Source organism: Hydra viridissima, unplaced genomic scaffold, assembly GCF_058129835.1.
Source record: "Hydra viridissima isolate aposymbiotic clone 2 unplaced genomic scaffold, HvirCarnegie_v1 scaffold_14, whole genome shotgun sequence".
NCBI classification, from domain to species: domain Eukaryota; kingdom Metazoa; phylum Cnidaria; class Hydrozoa; order Anthoathecata; family Hydridae; genus Hydra; species Hydra viridissima.
Window position 1 is genome coordinate 2,826,156 of NW_028324313.1, and position 23,930 is coordinate 2,850,085.

The following is a 23,930-nucleotide window of genomic DNA, read 5'->3' on the forward strand; positions in this document are numbered from 1 at the left end:
AACACAGAGGAGGAGCAGAGAGGAGATTTGTTTAATTAAAACCATTTTTTATGAATTTTAAAAGTGTAGAAGTTTTTATTTTATTATGCGTCTAACAGTATCTTTGCTTAAAGTAAAGACCAGATGAATCAAAGAAAAACCATTTCCTTATCACTTTATTGATAATGATAATAATTTCTACTGTCAGAGTTTCAAGAAAGCGAAAATCTTGTTAAAAAGCTTTTATTTTACAATATATTCAATAAACATCATCATAAAAAGGTTTCCCAAATAAATAACATAATCATAAAAAGGTTTCCCAAATAAATAACTCCGTATGAGCGCTCGTTAAAAGTGTTTTATAACCAAAGGTGACATTTGTTACGGCATCAGAATGAGCAACAAAATCTTGAAATGTCCCCTCGTCAGTGTCGATCAGCTTCACTATCCTATCTAAAAAACAAAAAACAAAGCGTGCAGGAACAACCGAATCGATACAAATGATGCCAGTAAAACAGGTAAAGAAAAACGATTAACGTCACGCGAAGCACAGCAAACGTCACACGAGTCAAACTGTTTTACTCAAAGGTGATTTGAAGAAGAATCTCCGTTATGATAGATTTCAAATAAACTCGGTTTTTTGTAAAAAAAAAGAAACAGTGTAACAGTAGCTTAAAGAGTTTCAATTTAATACAAGCTGTTGTGTATAGGAAAGATCCTTTAGCTTACTTGATAAGCCAGCAGCGAGAAGATTTCCATCGTATGAAATATCCATGGATAACGCCCAGCAATTTAAAGAAATACTTCGTAAAATCTGCAAACAGATTACATAAAAAAAAAACACAAGAAAAAATACCACAAGAAAATACAACACAAAAAGGTTTCAATTTTTATACTTCACGCTACGAAAAAGACTATTAAATCATTTATCGAATTTTTTTATTTTTTTATTTCATTTTTATCATACACCACTTTTACCTTCGAAAAAAGAAGGTATTTCCTCTATACATTAATCACATACCTGCTTTGCTGACAAACTATACAAGCATATCTCAGTAATTACACTAAACCCAGTGTATACAACAACATCATTATTGTGATGTGCAAACTCTGCCAGGCAAGGATAATTTGTCTCAAAAACAAAAATAAACAAACGAATAAGACTACAAGGTTAACACGATACGATTGCTAACACGATTTAAAACAATGGTTAACACGATTTGCTGATGCTTAACATTTGTGTTTAAGACGATCAAAATACATACTTTTGTATGCGTACGAGTTATGTTGCTCGGAAATGTTATCCAATCGATAAGTTCGCATTCGCCAATCACCCAATCAGATCTCCATATACTAATTCTGCAATCAATGCTAGAAGCAAGCCATAAATGAGACGACGAAAATTTTGAAGTCTAAAAAATTTATATATTGGATATTAAAATTGAATGTGTTAAAAGTTAATAAATACAACAATATAAAACAAGATAAAATATTATTGAATATTAAGTAGCAACATCATCATAAGAGAAAAAAATTAATTTTTTATGAGTTGTTTTTGGATAAATGTTACATACAAATTGTTTTCTTAAATTGCATATTTTAGCTCCCCTGTGTTCAGTTATAACACGCAACGAGAGACCGGTAACAAGGTTGCTTATTGTAAGTAAACCATCTGAAGATCCGCTAGTCACGTGGTTACCTTGATTTAATGAAATACTTTAAAATCGTTTCAAGTTTCAGAGCAAACAAAAAAAAAGAGTAAAAAAAGAGAAAGTATATTAAAGTAGATTTTTGAAAAATAAAAACATTAGCACGACTGCATCAATATTTTACACAATAAACAGACTAAAGCAAAACTACCGACATTATCACATGCAGAGGATGCGCAAGTCGACTTACCATCTGGAGAGCATAATACTTGGGAAACATCACTCTTGTACAACTTGATTTTAAGTATCATCTCCATCTGTCCGAAATCAAATTTTCGGACAGTTCCATCACAATACCCCACCACGCATTGCGACAGAAGATCTCTAGCAGCATAGTTCTGGGGAGTATTTTTAGATAAATTTTTACTTGCCTCACCCCCTGAAATGACTTCTGGAATAAAATCAACACAAATAGCTTCCTGAAATACAAAACGGTAAATACAAAATTAGTATAAAAATAAACGGCTGTCTACAAAAGTTATTAAAAGAGAAGAATTTTACTTGACCCAAAACCAGAAACTGCGCTATTTTTTCCCTTGTGTCTAAGTTCCATAGTCTCAAATAGCCATCAATACTCGTCGTAACCATAAACTTTTCTTCACCACGACACACAGAAACATCAGTTATCTGAAACGCAAAAGAAGTAATTTACTTACCACTAATTCTCATTAACAATAATTATTAATGTTATTAATTAGTTATTGTCAATATTATTTATTACTACTATTAAAAAAAGCAACGGAGGAATTTAAAAATGTAAAATGCTGAATTGTCTAATCATTTTTTACTTTACAGACTGTATATTACGAAATACGGATAAAAGTCTGCATTTTTATTTATAGGATATATTTCGATTATTTTGAAATAATTCATCCCGGGATAAAACTTCAACTTTTATCCAAAAGTTGAAACTTTAGCTATTAGTTTAAAAATGTAAGGACGTTTCAATTCCTTTTTTATATTAACTCAAATATACTTTCAGTTTTTCTTCAGCATGTCTTAGTTGTTGTGATGTTAAGAACTTGTGTTTTTGTACATTCTGTTTCTCAATATACAGCTATAATGTTTTGTTTGATTCTATCCTGAACTGACTTGTTATTTCAAACATTGCTAGCATATTTATGATATTTTAGCATATTTATGATATTTTAATCAATAGAAATCATTGCAAAGTTGTTATCAAAAGAATTAATCGAAATATCTGTGAAAATGACATTCTTTTGTAGATTTTTTTGTCTCATCACAATAAAGTATCAAACAGTAGTCAGCCATCTTGCTTTTATTCCTAAATTCTTAATAACGGGTTTGTTGAATATATTGATGTAAGCGTCCATCTTGTTTCAAAGCTTGACGGCGCCCATGTTTCCAGGAAAAAAGAAATAGATGAGAAAGCAGAATGCATTTTCAGTGACATACAGCAGTCCATTTTCTGAAACTAATCGAGTAGAACGCGGTTTTTTTGAAACTAATCGAGTTGAACGCGGAAAAAGAAAAAGAAAATTTTTCTGAAACTAATCGAGTTGAACGCGGTTTTCATATTCAAAAGATTTGTGATTTCTGAGAAAGTTCTTACGAACCTACACAAACTTTCCACGCCTCTTTTCCATCAAGATTTAGTGATTCTTTAAAATTTTCATGTATCAAAGCCTCTTGAATCTGAGGTCCAGCGAAGATGCCTGACTTTAAGTTTTGTAGCATTATTCTTTGAAAGTTTTTCAACTAAGTATTGAAACTCCTCCGTCGAATTAGTTTTGCTCATCATTTTCACAAAGTTTTTCATTAAACCAAATTTGATGTGCAGTAGCTGCAGCAGAATTTTACGTGAATCAAACGGCGGAACGTGGTGAACACTGCTCACACCAGTCTCGCATTCAGTTCTTAACATTCAATCACGTTTTATGTAGTGATCATTCAAAGCGCAACGAAAGAAGTAACAGAATTAATGAGTGCTTTTGTTTTCCAATTAATAAAAATTGGCATTTTAATCAGTGAGAAAACATGGTGTTGTTTACTTTGCTCAACAGAGAACCAACAGAGAATTGTTTTATGCAGATAATTTTCTTGTACCATAAAACTAGTTTGCTAATAGAAACTTCTTATTTACATTTTATATTTGATATTTATATTTGATAGCCAGACAAGCTGCAGTACCCACCACACTGTTGGTTTATTGTCATAGCTGAAGCTTTTTTTGAGTTGAAACTTTTTTTTTTTTTATAAGAATGGAAAAGAGGGTTCCAGAAATCCGGACATATTCTTAGGGGCAGATAATGAGACAAAGTGTTAGACTTGAGGCTATTTAATTGTATTTTTTTTTTCTCTAAATTTATAACGTTGTTATAGCTTTTTTTATAGAATATTTTTGTTATATAATATTTGCCCTCTTTAAGCTGGAGGGGCCAGCCTCTGAACAGGGTAAAATACAAAACAGCAAGGTTTTAAAAACTGTTATTCTTAAAGGCTAAAACTTTAAAAATAGACATAAAAAAAAGTTTAAAAAGCAAAATTAAACTCTTTTTGCTTTAAAATAAACAACTGCTGATTGTCATATAATCTCCATGCTCTGGATACTCCTCCTGTCTTTTTCCATTTTTTTTTTTTTTAAAACTTAGTTGAATGCTTTTTCCACAGTGTTTAGCAAAGTTGCCCAATCCTGGCAGCATTTGAGCTGTTGCAAACTTAACTTCTCAATTATTTTCTTCTAGTTATAATTAGATTCAGGAATGTCTTCAATAATTGCTAAAAATTGGGATTGTTGCACACCAAGTAGCTGTTCAGAAGAAAATCTAATTTATTTTTTTCTTCACAATCAAAAGCATTAATTTAAAGAATGAACCCCTAACTCGAACGATTGAAATCCTGACAAAATTGTTCGATCTAAAATATGAAATCTTACTAAATGCAACTTAAAATTAGACGTTTTCTAAAAACGTTTGGTTTTTATTGTCTTTAGATTCACTCCAGATTTTTTTGGAAATAGGACCTTTTAATCCAGAAAGGCAAACAAGAATATGCAATTTTAGTATTTGGAAATTATGGAAAATATTAAGTATTAATTTCAGAAATCAGGTGGCTTGGTTGTTAAACAGAATAATCCTATCTAGCTCAGGTTTACTTAAAATACAAACAATTTCCAAAGTAATTCACATTCACAAGTTTACTTTACATATATACAAATATATAAATCTAAAAGTCTATTTTAGCATCATAAAATAGTAATGTTAAACCTACAACCACAATTGTTAGATGCACAATATTTCCGGTGCTAAAATTAATATTTTGGCAATTCAAGAAGTATCAGAGATTTATCAATTTTTATTAAATTTTTTCAAACTTTTTTTTTTTTCTAATCTAAAAAATATGCTAGTACCTCATTTCTATTTTAGAAAGACTTTTTTCAATAAACCAATGTAGAATATTTATATAAAAAAGGTTTGTTTGATTGCAATATAATATGCAATATTGCATTCAATATGATATGTAATATTGCATTCAAGCTGGCATTTTCTTTAGTTCAGTGAGCCATTTGCTAAAGCCAAAGTTAACATTAAAATATTGACCTCTAAAGTTTGACTTTTAACTCAAATTTTAAGTGTGATTTTTCAAACCTTGTCTTTATGCGAGCTAACAATTTGAACATGATGTTCTTCATTTAAGTTGACACACCAAATTGTTCCATCACTTGTTCCAACAACTCCCTGATATATCATTTATAATATAAAATTTATAACAATAACTCCCTGATATATCATTTATAATGTAAAATTTATAACAATAAGATAATAAAGTAACAATAATAATGGAAGTAATTTAAGAAAAAACTCATAGTGAATCAAGTAATAGTAATAATTATGACAATAGTAACAATGACTATAAAAATAATATTTTTTTATCACAAAGGTTTTTTCAACAACAATCCAACAATAGAGAACCTTTTTATCTTTCCACCATAAATGAGCTCTGTTTTTCATAAGCACCTTTTTTCATCTTACAACCCAACAAAATTGAACAGTTTTGTTGTTGTTTTTTCATTGTAACATTACAATAAAAAAATATAATTAAAAAAACTGATACAAGAGAAATCTACCATTTCTAAGCAATCATCAAAACCAGATGAGATGATTGGTGCTTCCAAATCATTTTCTTGTTCTAAAACTATTTCATCACTTCTAAAAATAGAATTAATAAAAAAAAAATCTTTATTTGACCTTATTTAACTTTCTTGAGGAAAAAAAAAAAAAAAAAAAAGCAGATGTATTTTATTTTTCTTTATACCTTAGAGACCACACCCGAAGAATATTTGAAGCACCGCCTGTGATTAGTTTCCCACAACCTGCTACCAATATAACTGAAAAAAAAAGTATATACATATTTCTTTAATAGGCTAAATACCAAAAATGTATTTTAAAAAAATGAAGAAATTTCATAGCAACTTATCTTATAATAACAATACTCAAATCATCATTAAACCTATTTCTAAAGAATCAGCTCTCCAATGATTTGTGCATGTTTTACTTAGATTGTTCCACAAGCATACCACACCATGGGCAGTTGCTGTGTACAACCAATCACGATCAGCATACGATACTGCAGTCATATCTTCATATTGCACTTTAGGCAAAAATACTGCTTTTGGCACAAGACCTTGGATACACTGTAGAGCTATTTTGTTCTTTTCTTCTTTCACATCCCAAAAAGTAACAGAACCTTTTTGACCAACAGAGACAAATTGATATGCAATATAAGGGTGCCACTGAACTGAGTGTATAGGATAGACAGTTTTAAAAGTTTCTAAACATAAAAAATTGTTTGCATTCCATATCATCACCAGACATTCACTGAAGTCTCCAATTGTCAAAAGAAGCTGATCATCACGTGAAAATTCCATTGCAACGATGTTTGATTTATGTGAATCTAAAACCTAAAAAAAATCAATAGCAAAATCTAACAATCTAATCTCCTAATAGCACAGAATGTATCTTAAAAAATCTGTAGATCGTCAAGAAAACCTTCAAACTCCCCCATGCCAACTCAATCTGCTACAACTTAATACCTTTAAACATTCTGGAACTTTGCTAATCTTCCAAAGGCAAATTCTGGCACACATTACATCAGGACTGTAGCAACCTGCTGTTGCTAGGTGTTTTCCATCATGTTTCATTGCAATTGTTGAAATTTCTTCTGAATGATTCAAAAAAAGATGTTGATTATTACAGTTGAGATCTTCTAAAACCAGCAGCGAACCCATTGTGTAAGCAAATAAACCTATGTAAGAAAAATTGAAAAAATTACACAATAAAAACATTCTCTAAACCACTAACACTTAAAGGCTTTAAATTTTTGATTGATGAAAAGATGAATTTTATTTAAAAAAAAGGCTAGGTTATGATTTTATTTGTTCAGTGCTAAACCAACTTGGTCATGATTAGACTAAGAAATATAGAAAACTGTAAAAATATCAGGTAGAGAAAATCATATCTATGACAACAATTTCATGTAATCTTTAAAAGAAATATTTTAACAAAGCACAAAATATAATATTTTTAAAAAAAAGTTAAAACCTGTTGTAGAATGCCAACATATATTTTTACGTGCAATACCACTACAACCAATGTTTGCTAACAACTTCATTCCAGCTTGGTTTTTTGGAGGTGCATAGTGCTTTGCTGCAAGAACAGACATCTTTTCTCGAGATTTGTAATGAGCTAAAACTTGTGGAACAGCATAATGTGTCTGTAACCGGTGTGCAGTTTCATCACTCTAAAAGAAAGAAAAAACGATTCTCAGCAACTTCATTACAAAGAGAGATTAAAAAAGAAATCATAAACATTACTTTAAAGAATTAAAAGTTTACTTGACAAGATTCACAATTATTTTTATTGCTTTGAACTTGAAAATCCACATTCATATTGCTTTCAATATCAACTGCACTTTTTGGTTTCATTTGATTGACTAGTAATTCTTCATGAGTGTCATGATGGTTTTTATTGCTATGTACTTTACTATGTGCTTTATGTTTTTCAGCTGGATTGAAAAGAAGTCTGTCAAACTGTTCTTTTTTATCACTATAATTGTTAATTGTATCGATTGAATTATCTGACTTTAGCGGCATAACTTGTAATGGCTCGTTTCTTGGATCAAAATCCTTTTTATAAATTTGATGAAATAGTTGAAAAGATTCTGGAGAAAATACAAATCAAATACATTATTTAAAAACATAATTATGATCATCATACTATCACTATATCATCATAAACACACATACTTTTATTCTCAATAGAACCCTCTTTAACTGAGCTAAATTAACAGAAAAATAAAGCATAGATAACAGTTTTGTTTTCTGATAAAAATGCTTTAAAAAAATATTTAACAGCAGATATATATAAACACTAACTAAAAAAAACTCCAACTAATTAAAAGACTAGAAAAACTCTGACATATCATTATTATCTTGTTTATCTTTTATGTTTATCTATCCAATCAAAAAACAACCAGCTGTAAAACTGTAAAATGAAAGAATGGTCAAACTTGTGACCTTAATCAGCCAAACTTAAACAAGATAAGTATTAACAGGATTTTATTAAAAAAGGGAAGTGCAACCAGACTTTTTAAAAAAAACAAAAAAACCTTTCATTATGTTATATCTGGGCACTTCATATCAGACAAGAATAAAGATTTGTAAGAAGTTAAATGATATTATTTACACAAAATTTAAAAACGCAATAGAAGCTTTTGTAAGTTCATGATGAGTTAACAGTATCTTTATTCCATGATAAAAATACATTAAAAATGTTTACATTAAAAAAAACTTATACACAGTTTTATATGATCAACTCTTTCTCTTTTTTTTGTTTAATTTGGCAACAATTTTGATTTATCTTATTTTGTTTGATAATATTTTAAAATACAATTGCATGTTTTAGATACATGTAATGTGTCTAAGTGTAATTTAATGTAATTTAATGTATGCATGCATGCACATATGAACATATGTATACAATTTAGTTAAATTCTTTTTTTAGTAAACTAGTGAAATACCTCTTTTCATCTTCTTTTTCTTTTTTTAAAAATGCCAGCAGCTTCCAAACAAAGAGTGTTTCACCAGCAGAAATCAACATATGGTTGTCTTGTGAAAACTGGATTGCATTTATTGAATTTGAGTGTCCTACAAACACCTAAATGGTTTTTTAGAAACACCTAAAAAATTTTTTATAAACCAAGAATTTCATGAAAAACATTTTATGCTAGATTACATACTTTTACTTTAGCTATAGCTATGTCATTTATACCAAACCTCAATGATCTCCATTACCAGCAAAAGAAGGATATAAGGAAAGGGGGTAGGGGAATAGAAGAGGGGGGAGGGGGAGAGAGAGAGAAAAGAACTTCAACATTATTAACCATTTAGGGATTGGACCAATCCATCATGGTGTCTGAACTTTAAAAGAATTTGTAAGATAGTAGTTTTAAATAACTTGGGTACTAAGTCTATTTAAGTCTATTTTCTTACTTTCTCTTTGCTTATTGGCTATATAAAATATTTCAAACAATCATAAATTTTTCAATTTTTTGTAAAGTTTTCAAACAAATCGTGTGAAATGAAAAAGCAATAAAAAAAAAAAACTTTCAAGATTCCTTTTAAATACCTGAGAGTTTTTCATTTTATAATCCCAGATTTTAATAATGCCAGCTGCAGCAGTTGCAAGATAATTTCCATTTGGAGAACAGGACAAACTTGTCAATGCAGTTGGGTGAATATTTAAAACCTTTAGTTAAAAAAGAAATTACAACCATTTTCATAGTTAAAATAATATAAATTTTAAACAGGAAATTAGTTATATACTCTTCAAGCTCAATTTTTTAAACATAAAAGATCTTTTAAAAAACTTTTGGGTCATCTTTTCACAATTGTCATTTATATAGTTTATAATCAAGTATTTAAACTACAATATTTTAAGTCTTCATTGAGATGTTTGAAGCTTTCAATCAGCATCAAAAGATCATTGGTAGGAGCAAAAGAACATAATCAGTAGGAGCAAAAGTTGAATCAAAAACAGCAGCTACATAGATTTTGTGTATATGATAGAAAAAAGAGCAAATAAGAACTTTGTTTTAGAGGCTTCAAGACATCTACAAAGTAAAATTCCAACTATATTTTGTGAAACTTTAGCAATCACTATTTTGACCTTTTTTTCTTGCATCTTTTTTTTTTGGTTTAAATTTTCATTCTGATTATCAATATAGTCATTTATTTATTAAAGTTGTTTATATATATATTTCATATAGTTGTTTATGTATTACATATTATCATATAAATACTGTATAATAGTGAAGTTTAATATGATTTAATTGACAATTTACGATCGTGTTAGGTGACAGTAAATAAACTTTTGTAATTTTGCTGTAAATGGTGAACTCTAGAAATTTAATGAGTAACTTTTATTATAATTATACAAATTGAAAGCAGAAGCACATGTAGCAGTGTTATCATTTAAAATACCATCTTTATGTTCATTTGCTTACTATCTTCTATAAAATATAAATAATTTTTATATATAGGTTGAGGTTCACAAAATAATTAACATATTGTATATTGTGAATATACATTGTGAAATCTGAAAGATTGTGGGAGCCTCCTCCTGTTATTTGATAACCTTCTAATACTTGATGTAAGTTTAAATCCTCAATTCTCATCAAATGATTGCAAGACAAAAATTAAAAAAAAAAAAAATTCTGTACAAAAATTGGCCATAAGAAAAATATATAAAGTATGTAAGTGCCAATTACTTCATTTAAAAGTTGACCAGTTGAGATATCTATTTTAAGCAAACATGATAACGATGTTGCAACAAGCAGATGACCAACACTTGAAGGGGAGAAATGTACAATTTGGGCTTCAACTAACTGATGGTGCTTCTTATTATCAACTGAAGATAAATCAATCTGAAGGAGCTGAAAATTAAGAAAAAACTGAAAAGTTAAGAAAAACTACAAATGTTCAAAATATATTAAAACTGCTTAAAAAAAAAAGTTATTGCATATCAAAAATACTAATTGCATAAAATTGCATAATAATTTATGTAATTATACTAAAATTAATAATAATAATAACTTACATAATTTACATAACAGCATAATAAATATTATACTTATTATTATTTGATTGTTTTAATGTTGTTTTAGCAAACTTGTTAGGTTTTTTAACTATGTTGTACTTGTATTGAGTTACATGCTGTTATCAAACTATACTGTTGTTACATATTATTTAAGTCACAATCATACCACCTATGAATGGTAGGAAGATGATTAACAACCATTCTCTAGCTTGTAGAAGAAAAAAAACTTTTTGAAGTATATTTTTAAGTTCTAAATAATTAAGGAGCAGTCCATCTTTTTCCATCTTATCCACAAATCACAAGCACATTACAAGTATAAAATTATGAAATATGATTTCTAAACCTGGTTAAATATGAAAAACATAAACATGGTTTTTCATAGCCTATGTTTTATTCAGAATGACTCAGCAGCAGTGTGGAACTGATTAAAATATAATTAACTTGTTTGGTTATAGTATGAAAACAAATAAGGGTTGCAACTTATGATTATTTGCATTAGTATAAATATTTGAACCAAAAATATAAGAATATGGGTTAGCAATAGAACTAAAAATATGGAACTTTTTCAAAAGTGAAAAATTTCAATAATATATAATATAAACAAAAACAATTTTTACCTCATCTAAAGTTCTGGCAACAAAAATAGTAACTAACGATGGAGTTGGACCAATCACTGCCAACCTGTCTCCTTGATCATCAATTGCAATAAAAGTATCATTTTTTATTCCATTTTTTCGCACCACTTCTGGTAAGTTTCTTAAATTAGTATATAATTGAGTACTAGCATCATGCAAAACTAATTTCCCATTTGTACAGCAAGTATACAGAAACTCTCCTGAGGGGGAGAATAGAACATGGGATACTCCATCATAGTGTTCATGAAATTCAAGTAAAAGAGAAGTTGTGACTAAACTAAATACTCTTGTTGCTCCACTTTGGAAACCACATACAAACTCTGGCTTACATGGATGGCAACAAATACTTAAGGGTGATTCATTTTCTTCATTAAACTCATAGATAAGATTGAAAGTATTGGTGTCCCAGATTTTTATACAATTGTCATAAGAAATTGATGCTATATGATTACACAGGTTTTCAAAAGAGAATGAGATAACATCACTAGTATGTGATCTGGTTAAGGTTGTATAGGTTAATGATGCAACATTTAGAATTCCAAGGGTACCCTGAAAGTGATATTCACATAAAAAAAATAATAAACAGAAAGAATACAGAAATCATATGGAGAAAATTTTTTTTGAAAAATAAATAATGAAAATACATGAAGTGACATACAGAATCAGTTCCAGCAAGAATTTGGTTTCCATCTTTAGAAATGTTAACAACAGCTAAAGGATAGTCATGTGCTAAAAGAAAAATATTTTTTTTACACCAATACAAAAAATGTATATAAGATGTAAACTGTTGTTTTGTCGCTGAATTTTTTTAAAAAAAGATTATTTTCTATAGGTTTACATTACAAAACAAAATTTTCAACTTTCGCTTACATAAGGTAAATTTTCAACATTCACTTACCAGGTCAACCATAAAACTGTAATCATAACAAAATTATTTTTAACATCGGAGGTAATTTTAAAACTTTATTTTAATTACAAATTTTAAATTTTGGACTTGATCAAACTTACTGGCATCCATTAAAACAGTCTGGAAATCTAAAGACCATATCTTTAAATGATTATCACTTGAACCAATCACAAAAAATTTATCTGTCATAGAGATTGTATTCAGTGCAACAACTTCATCATTAAAACCAAAAAGTGTATGTATCTTTAAGAGCTTCAGAGAACTATAATCTACTTCATAGACACTTCCAGATGTTGTAGCAAAAAAGCTAAAAGAACAAGAAAATGAATACAAAAGTAAAAAACTTAAGAATTTTAGTAATTAAAAACTGATAAAGAGCAATTACTAAAGTATAAAAATTTTAAAAAGCATTAAAACACGAACAATGATAAGTTTGAATTGGTATCCTCTAGATTACTTTCACATCTTTGAGACACAAAGTCAGTAAAATGAACTGCACTGAACTCTCCAAGTTCAACAGGACTTGATCGCAAACTGCTTGGTTTTATCCGCCAAACACGTATATTATTTAAACCACAAGAAACCAGTCTGGAAAATAAAGTCTCTATAATTAACATAATTCACCTAACTTTTACTTATTCCAGCAACTCTTGTTAAACATTACTTCTCTTACTAAAAATAACAAGATTAATTTATTTTTAACTAATCATTATAAACTTATTTGTACACAGAATATGCTAGAATATTCACTGGCAAAATATCAATTAAGTTTTGGAATCAGCCATTCTCATTCTTTCTAAAATTAAACTTTTGAAGAACACAGACACACACATGCAACTTAAATATATACAACTTAATATATATAAGGTGATATATATATATAACTTAACAAATGTTAATACATATAAGTTAATATATGTATACAAGGTTATTTGCATTCTTATTTTTTAGATTACCAAATAATCTTAGATACAAAAATTTATTTTAAGTCAAATACAACACAAGATAGTTTAACTCTTGTTACAAAAAGAATTTCAAACAAATTAAACTACAGAAGCTTTTAAGATTTTGTTCTTTCTGTAAATTTTAGAACAACAGATTAGAAAATATTTAGTTCTTTAAATTACTTATGGTTGTCAAAAGGTGTAAACATCAACTTGCTGATTCCAATACCATTAAAGTCAGTGTGTGCTTTAGATATTAACAGAATCTTGCCATCTTTGCTAATATTTGATACATTCCAAATGTAGATAACCTAAAATTCAGACAAGAGAAATAAATTTCGAAAAAAATCTAAACAAATTTAACTTGTTACTTGTTACTTTTTAACTAGTTGTAATTAGTTGTAATTAGTTGTAATTAATTCAACAACCTGTTTTAAATGAACATCTCTTCCAACCAAAGCTATCGTTTCACAATTTAAAGAAAAGCTGAAAAAAATCATAACAATTAAAAAGATATAACATCTGGTTACACCACACCACACACTATGCCCAGGATTTAAAGGCAGGTTGTACTTCTCCAAGATTTTTCTTAAATGACATACTCCTATAGATTAGTAGACATAACTTAGGTTGTTAGACAAATCTGAACAAAGTGCTAAATAAATATTTAAGTAAAAAATGTCCACAATATAAATGCATTTGATGTTCAACAAAATCAATAAAATGATAAATAAGACATGTACCAGAAAAATTCTGCGCAGACCTTATAAAGGATATTTATTTAACTATTGCATTTTGATATTGAATGTTACATATATTTTGAAAGTACATATATTAATATTATTAAATTTCACTTAAGAAAGTTTGTGAAGTTTTGTACATGAGAACGCACACACTTTGCGTTTTACACTCGACATCAGCTTTTGCGCAGTCTTCGGCTGGACTTTCTTGGTAGCTCTAATCCATTTATTTTTGAAGTCTTTAATGTTTTTGGCTTCTTTTACATTGAACCTTAGTTTTCTTTTGACAAGAGCCCAATATCTTTTGATAAGACGTAGTTCGGGACAATTTGGTGGATTGCAGTGTTTTTCAGTGAAATCTACTTTATGTTCTCTAAGCCAGTTAAAGTTGTCCCAGAGTACATGATGCTAAATTGGGCCAAAATAACAGGTTACCAGTGTGTGTTCTTAAAAACAGCAAAAGACATTTCTTGAGGCATTCTTTTATGTATATTTTGGTGTTAATTGTTCCTGTAGTCACAAAACAAGAGCTTCTTTCACCAAATTCACAAATTGCTTGCCAAACTAAGAATTTTTTAGCGAATTTTTGTGTTCCAATGCATTTATATTTGGAATTCAGTTTCTTGCAATAACTGCTGAATAATATTGGTGTCCTGGAAGAGATTGGAAAAATGCAGCACAATAAGTTTCATCGTCAATAATCAAACAAGATTTTTTAGCACATAATTTTTTATCGAGCAGCTTAGAACATGGAATTGCAACATTTTCTTGCTTTTCTTCACGACAAAGAACTTTTTTCTTTTTATAGGATTTATAGCCACAATTTCTCTTTACTCTTTGTATGGTGGAAGCACTTGTCTTAAATTTATTTGCTAAAGTTTGAACAGAGATCTCTGGTTTTCTGTCTAAGGTATCTTTCACTTTTTTACCAAGATCTTGTCTAAAAAAACATTTTTTTCTTCCACTTCCTGATTTTCTTTTGATTGTACTAGTGTCCTTAAATCATTTCACACCGGTCTGCACTGTTCTCAAAGCAATCTGCAGCTCTTTAGAAATTATTTTGTTTGATACACCAGGATTTTCAACGAGAAAATGCAAATTTTTTTCTCGCTTCTTGTCTTGATTTGATGACATTTCAATTAAAACTAATTGTTTTAATAACAGAGTTGTTTAAATTTTGAATAACATTAATACAATGACATTTTAAAACAATTAGCTATTTAACATGATGCACAGTTTCTGTAAACACCACATCAGAACACGTGTAGATTTTTTCTGGTACATGTCTTATACTATTAATTAATTAATAAATTTAACTTCACTACAACAGATTTCTCTTCATACTCATGTTCATTGATTCTTTTATATGCTTTCTTGAATTGATCTGCATAGCTTCCTAAGCTTTTACATTGTACATGACAAAGGAAGAATGTGACAATAAATCTTGAGCATAAAGTTGAAGGCTGGAATAGAAGTTATTAAAGTTTTCCAATTTCTTAAAAATACTTGCTATCAATATCAAACCAAAACTTGCAGATTTAGCCAAAGAAAAACTTTTCAACAAGTCTATTATAAGCAAAATACCAGTTCTCTTAGCTAAAACTACATCCCTTTCCACAACACCCAATATAAAAAGAAATTGACACTATTTCCATTTAAGCCTCAAACCATGATAATCTCTCATTAAGATGTAGAGTGCTTTTAACCAGTTCTGAAATGCTGGCAAATTGTATAGAGACTTTTTAGATTAAATATCAGACTGAGCTTGGATTCTTTGAGAAGTACCAATAATTTTTAAGAAGAAGAATATTTGACTTACAGCACTATTACTAACAAGGCTCTTTCAAAGTGCAGAATACAAATTCTAACAAATTGGTTCTAATAAATTTAATAGTTCAATAATAGTTGAAATATGATCTTATTTATTTGTTATCATTTAAATTTGATGTCTCTGACTCCAACTATGATGTTGAGAGGATTTGTACCTGCAGAATTTTTTTCCTCTTTCAATATTTTCTTTTTCCATTTTACTTTTCAACAAAATAAAATGGAAAAAGAAATGTTGAAAGAGAAAAAAAATCAATTGGAAAGAAAAATGCTGAACAAATGATGAAGCTTGTTCAGCATTTTTCTTTCCAACTGATTTGCTGATAATTTTATGATGTTAAGAACAGATTTGCTTTTGTAATGACTATGGAATACTCTTTTACTTACTATTGAAACACTATTAGAAAATACATATATATCATACATACACATATAATACATGCATATGTTTACTCTAAATATACATATATGCAGTTTTTTCACTGAATATTGACAAAATTTTGAGAGCAATTTAACAATTTAACATTTTAATTTTCAAGATATATATATTTAGCACTTAGTTAAGATTTGTTTAACACCATAAATCATACCTATTGACATATAGGAGATATGAGTTATGCTGCTAGACAAATGACAGTTAATCTTGGGAACAGTGAATGACAAACTTTTTCCTAAATATATTTTGCATTATAAAAGAAAGGTAACAAATCAACCTGAGGATAGAAACATCATTAACATTAGTTTGAAGTACAGCCATACATCGCCGTGACTTAAGCTTCCAAATTCGAACAGAGGAGTCATTGCCAGTTTCTGCAGAAACGAGTAGTTTGCATCCTGGAGAGATTGCTAACGCAGATACTTTGTTAAAATGACCAAGAAGGAAACTTTGTTTTCCAGAAAGAATGTTATGTATAATGATAAGGCTATGACATGGATAAATCACATCATTACAGTCCTCTGTCCATAAAGCCTGTAAAAAAAAATCAAACAACATTCATTGAAAATAATACTTATTATCATGAACATATGTAAAACCATGTTAACAATAAATATAGAATTCAAGTAATTAAATTTTAAAACCAAATAATACAAGGAACATTAAATTTTCATTAAAATTTCTAAATTTTTTGTCTTTTGGAAAAATACATAACAATCTACTTACACTTTTGTAGGTACCACCTCCAAACCCGATAACTTTATATAGCTGGAGTATTGGGTCTGGTGTAAGACTCTAGAAAATAAAAACGTTTATATAAGCGTTAATTGAAATTAGCTTTAAAAAAATAATATTGCTAAAAAACAATTGATTCTTATCCAAAAAAAACAGTTTCATTATGCTTCTTCTTTAAGAATAATTAACATAATGAAACTTGTTGCAACAAAGCAATACAATTTTCTCACTGGAAATGTTAACTAATGGTATTATAGCGTCGCAAATAAGTAATTATTGCGACTTAATACTGAAAAAAGAATTAGAACTTCATAGTTAAAGAATGCATTTTATATAATCCTTCTTTAGTTTTTTTCCTGTCTGACAGAAAGGTAATTTTAAAATTTAACTGATTAAACAAAAAAGAACATCTACATGCAGCTGTTGACTGCTGAAAATATTACAGTAATTCAGTTTGCTATCACTTTCTTTTTCAATTTACATATTACTTTTTTTCATGTTTTTATCTCAAACCTGTAATTTATTTATTTGTTTTTTTAAATAATTTTTCTGTTTTATTGAAATGTAGTTGTACATTCATTTTTTCATTCAAACCATCAGTTTGATAATTTAGCTTGACCAAATCTACTCAAATTGAAGTTTGTTGTTGGTAAAAACTCCACTTAAATTAAAGTTTGTCATTGGTACAAAGTATTGAATAAGTTTCCTGAAAATTTACTTAAAAAAAGTAAAGATTTACTGAGAGGAAGAAAATTACTGAAGATTTTCTTTTAATCAAAAATTAAAAACAAACAAGTTAATTAAAAAAAACAACCATAAATTAGAAAATTTATCAAACCAATGAATAATTGGTTTGATAAATTTTCTAATTCATGGCATTTACACAAAGATTTTAAAACTCTTCTAGTTGTGATAGCCATCATGTCCAAAAAACAAAAATTTTTAAAAAAATTCTTTTTGACTTAAACTCTGCTTTAAGTTAAAAAGCTAGGAATAATTTTTTTTCTTTAAGTTTTTCTTGTAATATAGAATAATTTATAAAAATTCAAATAATTTATAAAACTCTTATTAAATAAAATAAATATAAAATAATAATCAAAAGATTAAGCTTTAAATTACCTGAGTTTTTGTTTCATTTTTTACTTGTTGAGATTTGAGACTTTCATCTTTTGATCCATGCTAGATAAAAAAATAAGTAACTCTCAAAAATATGAACTGGATGGTTTTGAAATCTTGAGAAATAAGTAAGATATTGAAGAAGATATTAAAGAAGATATTGAAGAAGATATTGAAGAAGATAGTGAAGAAGATATTGAAGAAGATATTGAAGAAGATATTGTAGATATTTTCTTCAATATCTTACTTGCTTCTCAAGATAAGATTATTGGAAGTAAGAAATTGCATTAAAAATCAACTGAGATGATATAAAATATTATTAGCATTGATTAGCATATAGAGGAACAGGTGTAGAAAAAAATTAAAATGTTGGAAATCAGTTACTTGCCAACCAATTCTAAGGCAAATGATAGATAAGAATGATAAGGATAATAAATAAGATTGATAAGGATAAAACCAGGATTAAAGTTATTAAAGAAACTGAATGTTGAAAAAATGCTGAAGAATGACTGAAGAAAATCTGAATGCTTGAAGAAAGTGATAATCATACAATAACATTTAATGGCACTAAAAAATAGGTGTTATCCAAAGTGCCTAAAAATTTTAATATATAATGACCAAGTTGGTTGTACTGATTGCACAAATATAACAAAAAAAAAGGATAAATAACATTCAATTTATTATTTGATATTCAGAAAACTTGATGTACCTTATGTTTTATTCTGATATGTGGAGAAGCATAAATCTCAATTCCAATTCCTTCATCAGCCTGTATAATTTCTGGTAAAGGGCTAAAATCCTGGGTTGTTTAAAACTTTTGTAATGAAACTCAAATAAAATAACATATCTATAAAATATATCTATAAAAGTTTAACAATTACAACATCATAAGTATTATGGAAATTTAAGGGGAAAAAAAATAAAAAAATAATATTTATATTTATTTATATTTATATAAATTTTATGAAATAATAGTCAAAATCTTATGTGTAATTTTAATAAAACAAAAAACCTCACTGCTGTTTTTTCATCACCAACTGTTCTCAACATTTTTACATTTAAATTACGGTCTGATTTTGGTTGAGAGTAACCTATATAAACATTTAAAACTCTGATCATTAGTAAACAAAGAAAAAAAAATAATTAAAGAGCAATAAACTTGCATGAAGATTCTGCAGCTGATTTTTCATCTCTGTTGTTTGCTCTTGCCTTTTTCAACTTAACATCAAATTTATTGACAGATTGAGATGCAACACTGTTAAATCTGCCATTTTTCCCATTCAACCCAGAAGCAATATGTGAAGAATCAGGTATTCTTAAATAACAGTATTTTGCATGCCAGTCATTATCTTTTTCAAGAGGAAAACTCATTTCTCTTGGCAGAGGAATAACCCCAGAGGCCAACATACCTTTTGAAAAAAAAAAGAAAACAACTATAATGAAATGTAACTTATAAAAATCCCTTAAAAGTAACTAAATAAGAGAAATATTTAAAAGAACAATTAAAAACTTAACGTTGAACTTAAAAATAAATACTTATTAAAAGAATTATTTTAACTTTAAAATCAAATTTTTAGTAAATGAAAACAATTTAAAAAATCTTATTCTACAGGGTGTCAGGTGCCTTAACTATGGGGCTGTATGTGATTTCACCAAATCACAGCATTCAGAAAATTTTAAACCACAACTAAATTGAATTAAAAAACTATTTATACATTTTTTGTACCAATGCTAGCCTTTTATAAAAAAATACCTTAAAAATATTTTTAAAAATTTTAGTTATAAAACAACAAACAAAATCTCATTAATAACCATGGTTTGCTGGATTTTAAAATGCATTTTTATTAAGCCTCACACAAATTTTTTAAGACTTAAGCAAAATAAATAAGGATTTGTGTTTGCATGCACCAATGCAAACAAAATGTGAATGAGAGAGAAAGTGATATAAGTCTATGCATTATGCCAATAACTACTGCATGGTTTTATTATTCAAAGTGGATTAACTAGCTAATATAGTGGTATACTATAACCATTTTTGTACACATTCTTTAGATGTAGCACTTTTCACTTTTTTAAGTTTTCATGAGGACTTAGAGCTTTTTAGATGTTAAAACTTTTGTAAAAGGAAATTGATGAAAAAGTGCACACAAAAATTTCTTTTGTATAATTACCAACATTAAAAGTATTTTAATAAAAAACAATTAAAAGAAACGCAAATTGCACCTCATGCTTTAAAAAATCAAGTGGTATATTTTATTTTATTGTTTCTGCTTATTTTTAATGACAATTACTTTATTTTAAACAAGAACTAACTTTAAAAAGCTCAGATCAAATTGTCCGGTTAAAGAAAGTCATTTTTTATGTATTAAGAAAACCAACTAAATTTAAAAGATCCCACTATATTATCAATTAAAGATATTTCATAAACTTTAGGAAATTGTTTTTTGATAGTTCTTCACTTTTTTCTATTCATTCACCTGAAAACTCATTTTTAATCTCAGTGCAAATATGACAAAATTACCAATGCTACTATTGAGAAATCATCTGCATTTTTTTACTTAAATTTTAAATAGCCATGTATAATTGAGTAAGCTGGTGAGCAAAAGGGAGGGGATTACCAATAATATTAAAAAGCTTTAAGGAAAAAAACCCTAACACTCTAAGGTTCTGTCAGCCTGATGTTGATAGAAAATTGTGGGCATTTATAGTTTTTTAAATTGATTTTTTAAATCAAATTTTTTAAATCTATATGTAGTATGAACTCCTTGCAGATACTTTTTGACGCATGTCTTTTTATTAAAAAAATTTAATGAAGTGTTAATAGTAGTAGGGTCTTCCCCCAGTTGAAGTTAAATTGAATAAAAGATATCTATTTTAATCTCATTATCTATCTATTAACTATTATTAATTTTCACCTGTCTTTCTTGCCAAACCAATATTTAGTCCTGGCTGGTAATTAATAGAGCTAGTGAAAACATTTTTTATAAACATTGATGAGCAGAGTCGAATATTTTTCAGATGAGAGAAGTGTTTGTTAATGTAGGTTGCAAGTGTATAGCGCATATCAAATACCAGTAGAGTCCAACAAGCAGAAAATGGAACTTCTCCACACTTTTCTATAAACAAATTTAAAAACTTTGCAGTTTTAAACTGTTATAACAATCCAATAGATATGAAATATTTCATGAGTAACTAACACTACTAAAAAAATATTTAAGTTATTTATTAGATACTAATTTTTATTTATGAAATTAATGAAAAATGTAATACCTTTAACATCTAATTGCATAAAAGTTACTTCATCAAGAGAACCTTTCAAAGGTTTAAAAACAACTGGGAACTGAATCCAGGTTGAGGTTACTTTGAAAGCACTAAAGATATTTGAAAGTGATATACGCACTATTGTACCATCACTTGCTGCTACATCAAGATGAATAGAAAAATATTTTCCCACCATAGGTTTAAATAAGACATAAAGAAGATGGCCATGAAGACCAAGTGATGCTGTAAAAGATTTGGGGAAATGAATATAATTTCCAGAAGGTAGAGATCCACTGATACGATAAATTGATCCTTTCATTGTGCAATCCTAAATTTATAAAACTAAAAATATCACATAAAGTATAGTATATATATCACATAAGTGTGTATCACAAAGAATATATCGCATAAGTATGTATCACATAAAGTATAGTTGTTTTAAAATTATTAACTTTATTTAAAAAAAGGAAAAAAAAAATTTTTTTCTAAACTTCAAAAATCCAAATCAAATTCCAATTTTATGCTGGGATAGCTCTCTGCACTCTAGTTAATTTAAATTACATTCAAACTAATTGAAAAAAAAAAGCTTATTAAATCAAATAACTTTAATTTAACTCCCAATTCATCTTGCATTTGAATAGTAGTTTAAGTATTTGATATCAACCATGGCTGCTGTTAACAGAAGAAAATTTATATAAAAGTATACACAAGATATTTATATATCTTAGACTATTTTTAACCCTTTGAACTCCTAATTAGTTTTTTTAATTACCTAAAAGGCAAAACTTGACAAAATATGTTTTTTGCGTATTTGGAATATTCAGAATGAGATATATTAAGTATTTAAAAGAAAAAAAAATACATTTGATAATTTAAATTATCTATAAAAATTGTGTTACTAATATATCGAGTCTAACTTGACATAGGAGTTGGTGTAAGAAATATAATGTCGAGCCACACTTAACAAAGGAGTGGAAAGGGTTAAAAAAATGTCTTTAAAAAATTATTGTTATTGAAGATTAACTTCTTTTTAGTAAATTTTTTTATCATAGAAAAAGCTAAAATATAAAAAATAAAATTAAAAAATTTAATTGTTGACTTCTTAGATAAAGTTAGATTAAGATAAAGATTTAGATAAAGACTTGGATAAAGCACTTGTATAAAGATTTTAATGAACACCAATGATTTGAATAGACAGCTGAGTCAATTAAAACTTGAGGACAAAATTTTAATTTAAAAAGCAATGCAAATGAGTACCATAACTTTGGTGACATCTCCTTCTTTTACACAGTTCTGCCATTCACCTACTCCATAATACTTAAAGAGATTAACATAAGGTTCTTGCCACACTATAAAGAAACAAGAAATAAATGAAAATATAGCCTCAAAACTACTTTAATTTGAATTTTTGGACAAAATTTTGTGTAAGGATAACACAAAAATTTCAAATCAGTTTAAATTTTTAGAAGATTTCTTTATTATTTAAAAAACTTTAACTGAATTTTTTTTACAAAAAATGGTGGATAATTTCTTTTACATGATAACAATTTATAAAATTTTCTAACTCAAAGCTGAACTTGAATGCAGGTATCCAAAAAATTAGAAATATTTTTTACTTATTATTTTACTTTTGAACTGGCATTTTTAAAATGTGTGATTATATCTAATTTTTGGTTTAATTTTCTATTCAATGTGTCATTTTTTCAATTCAAATAAAATCTTCTTGTTCAATTTTTTTTTTTAAGGTTGAATTAATATTTAGCAGTTTAGACCTCAAAAGCTTACATTGCACATCCTTTAGCTTAAACTAAACCAACATATTTAGTTTGTATTACTCATGTTAAATATAGATAATTTTGATGGCTGGTGTTTATTCTAAAACCTTTATATCATTAATATAATTTTAAGTACAATTTATGTGAATTTCCCAGAGCCAATTCATTTTAATATTACAAAGAATAATATTTTGGTAAAATTTAAAGGTAAGATTTTAAAATTTAAAGGTTTAAAGGTAAAATAAAGAATCCAGGAAAAGGCTATTGCATTAAATTAGATAAAGACAAATTATGCTGCATACTATTCCAAATCATTCTATTATCAAAAAAAAAAAAAAAAAAGGCTCATAGCTCTTTTTTTGAAGTAGTATGCAATTTAAGGTATTTGTAACACTCTGGTGAGCTCAAAAGATTTAAAAGAAAATATATACATTGGGCCATCTCCTTCTTTCCATCAATTCTTTATTATTTCAACACTCTGGTATTATTGTATATAATTTCTGTAAATGATAGCAATAACATCAATACTTTTAAAAATATATCAGGTGGCAATACCTTAATTTCAACATGTAAATGTTATGTTAAATAATAGTGTTAAATAAAAATTCAATTTTTCCTTTCTAATTTAGATATTTATATGTTTGGATTTTATTGCCAAACATTTGCAATGAAAAAAGTTAAACTAGAACGTAGTTTAGCTATAAGTGAACAATAAGCTACGTTTATTTATACTTTTTTTGATGCTCAGGC

At 27.7% G+C, this 23,930-nt stretch overlaps 1 protein-coding gene across 5 annotated transcripts; it reads right to left on the reverse strand.

Moving 5' to 3' along the window:
* Positions 1–130: 130 nt before the first annotated feature.
* LOC149878825 (WD repeat-containing protein 90-like) lies at positions 131–23,682 on the reverse strand. 5 transcript variants are annotated; one of them, XM_090071623.1, is made up of 35 exons: positions 23,612–23,682; positions 22,663–22,754; positions 21,599–21,733; positions 21,415–21,515; positions 21,060–21,260; positions 19,308–19,553; positions 19,162–19,235; positions 18,854–18,943; positions 18,148–18,207; positions 17,020–17,088; positions 16,571–16,827; positions 13,719–13,776; positions 13,474–13,601; positions 12,770–12,934; positions 12,448–12,653; positions 12,098–12,168; positions 11,422–11,988; positions 10,476–10,640; positions 9,335–9,454; positions 8,727–8,863; positions 7,954–7,985; positions 7,543–7,868; positions 7,250–7,448; positions 6,742–6,953; positions 6,159–6,609; positions 5,964–6,036; positions 5,776–5,857; positions 5,297–5,386; positions 2,190–2,315; positions 1,879–2,107; positions 1,554–1,678; positions 1,245–1,391; positions 1,001–1,111; positions 709–793; positions 131–432 (listed from the first exon to the last, which is right to left on the reverse strand). In XM_090071623.1, exons 3-35 carry the CDS (start codon positions 21,631–21,633, stop codon positions 284–286), a joined length of 5,187 nt encoding a protein of 1,728 aa, XP_089927749.1. In that variant the 5' UTR covers positions 21,634–21,733; positions 22,663–22,754; positions 23,612–23,682; the 3' UTR covers positions 131–283. The 5 variants fall into 5 exon arrangements, with proteins under 5 accessions (XP_089927749.1, XP_089927748.1, XP_089927750.1 ...); XM_090071622.1 differs by having other exon boundaries at positions 21,415–21,733; XM_090071624.1 differs by lacking the exons at positions 21,060–21,260; positions 21,415–21,515; positions 21,599–21,733; positions 22,663–22,754; positions 23,612–23,682 and having other exon boundaries at positions 19,304–19,515.
* Positions 23,683–23,930: the final 248 nt, after the last annotated feature.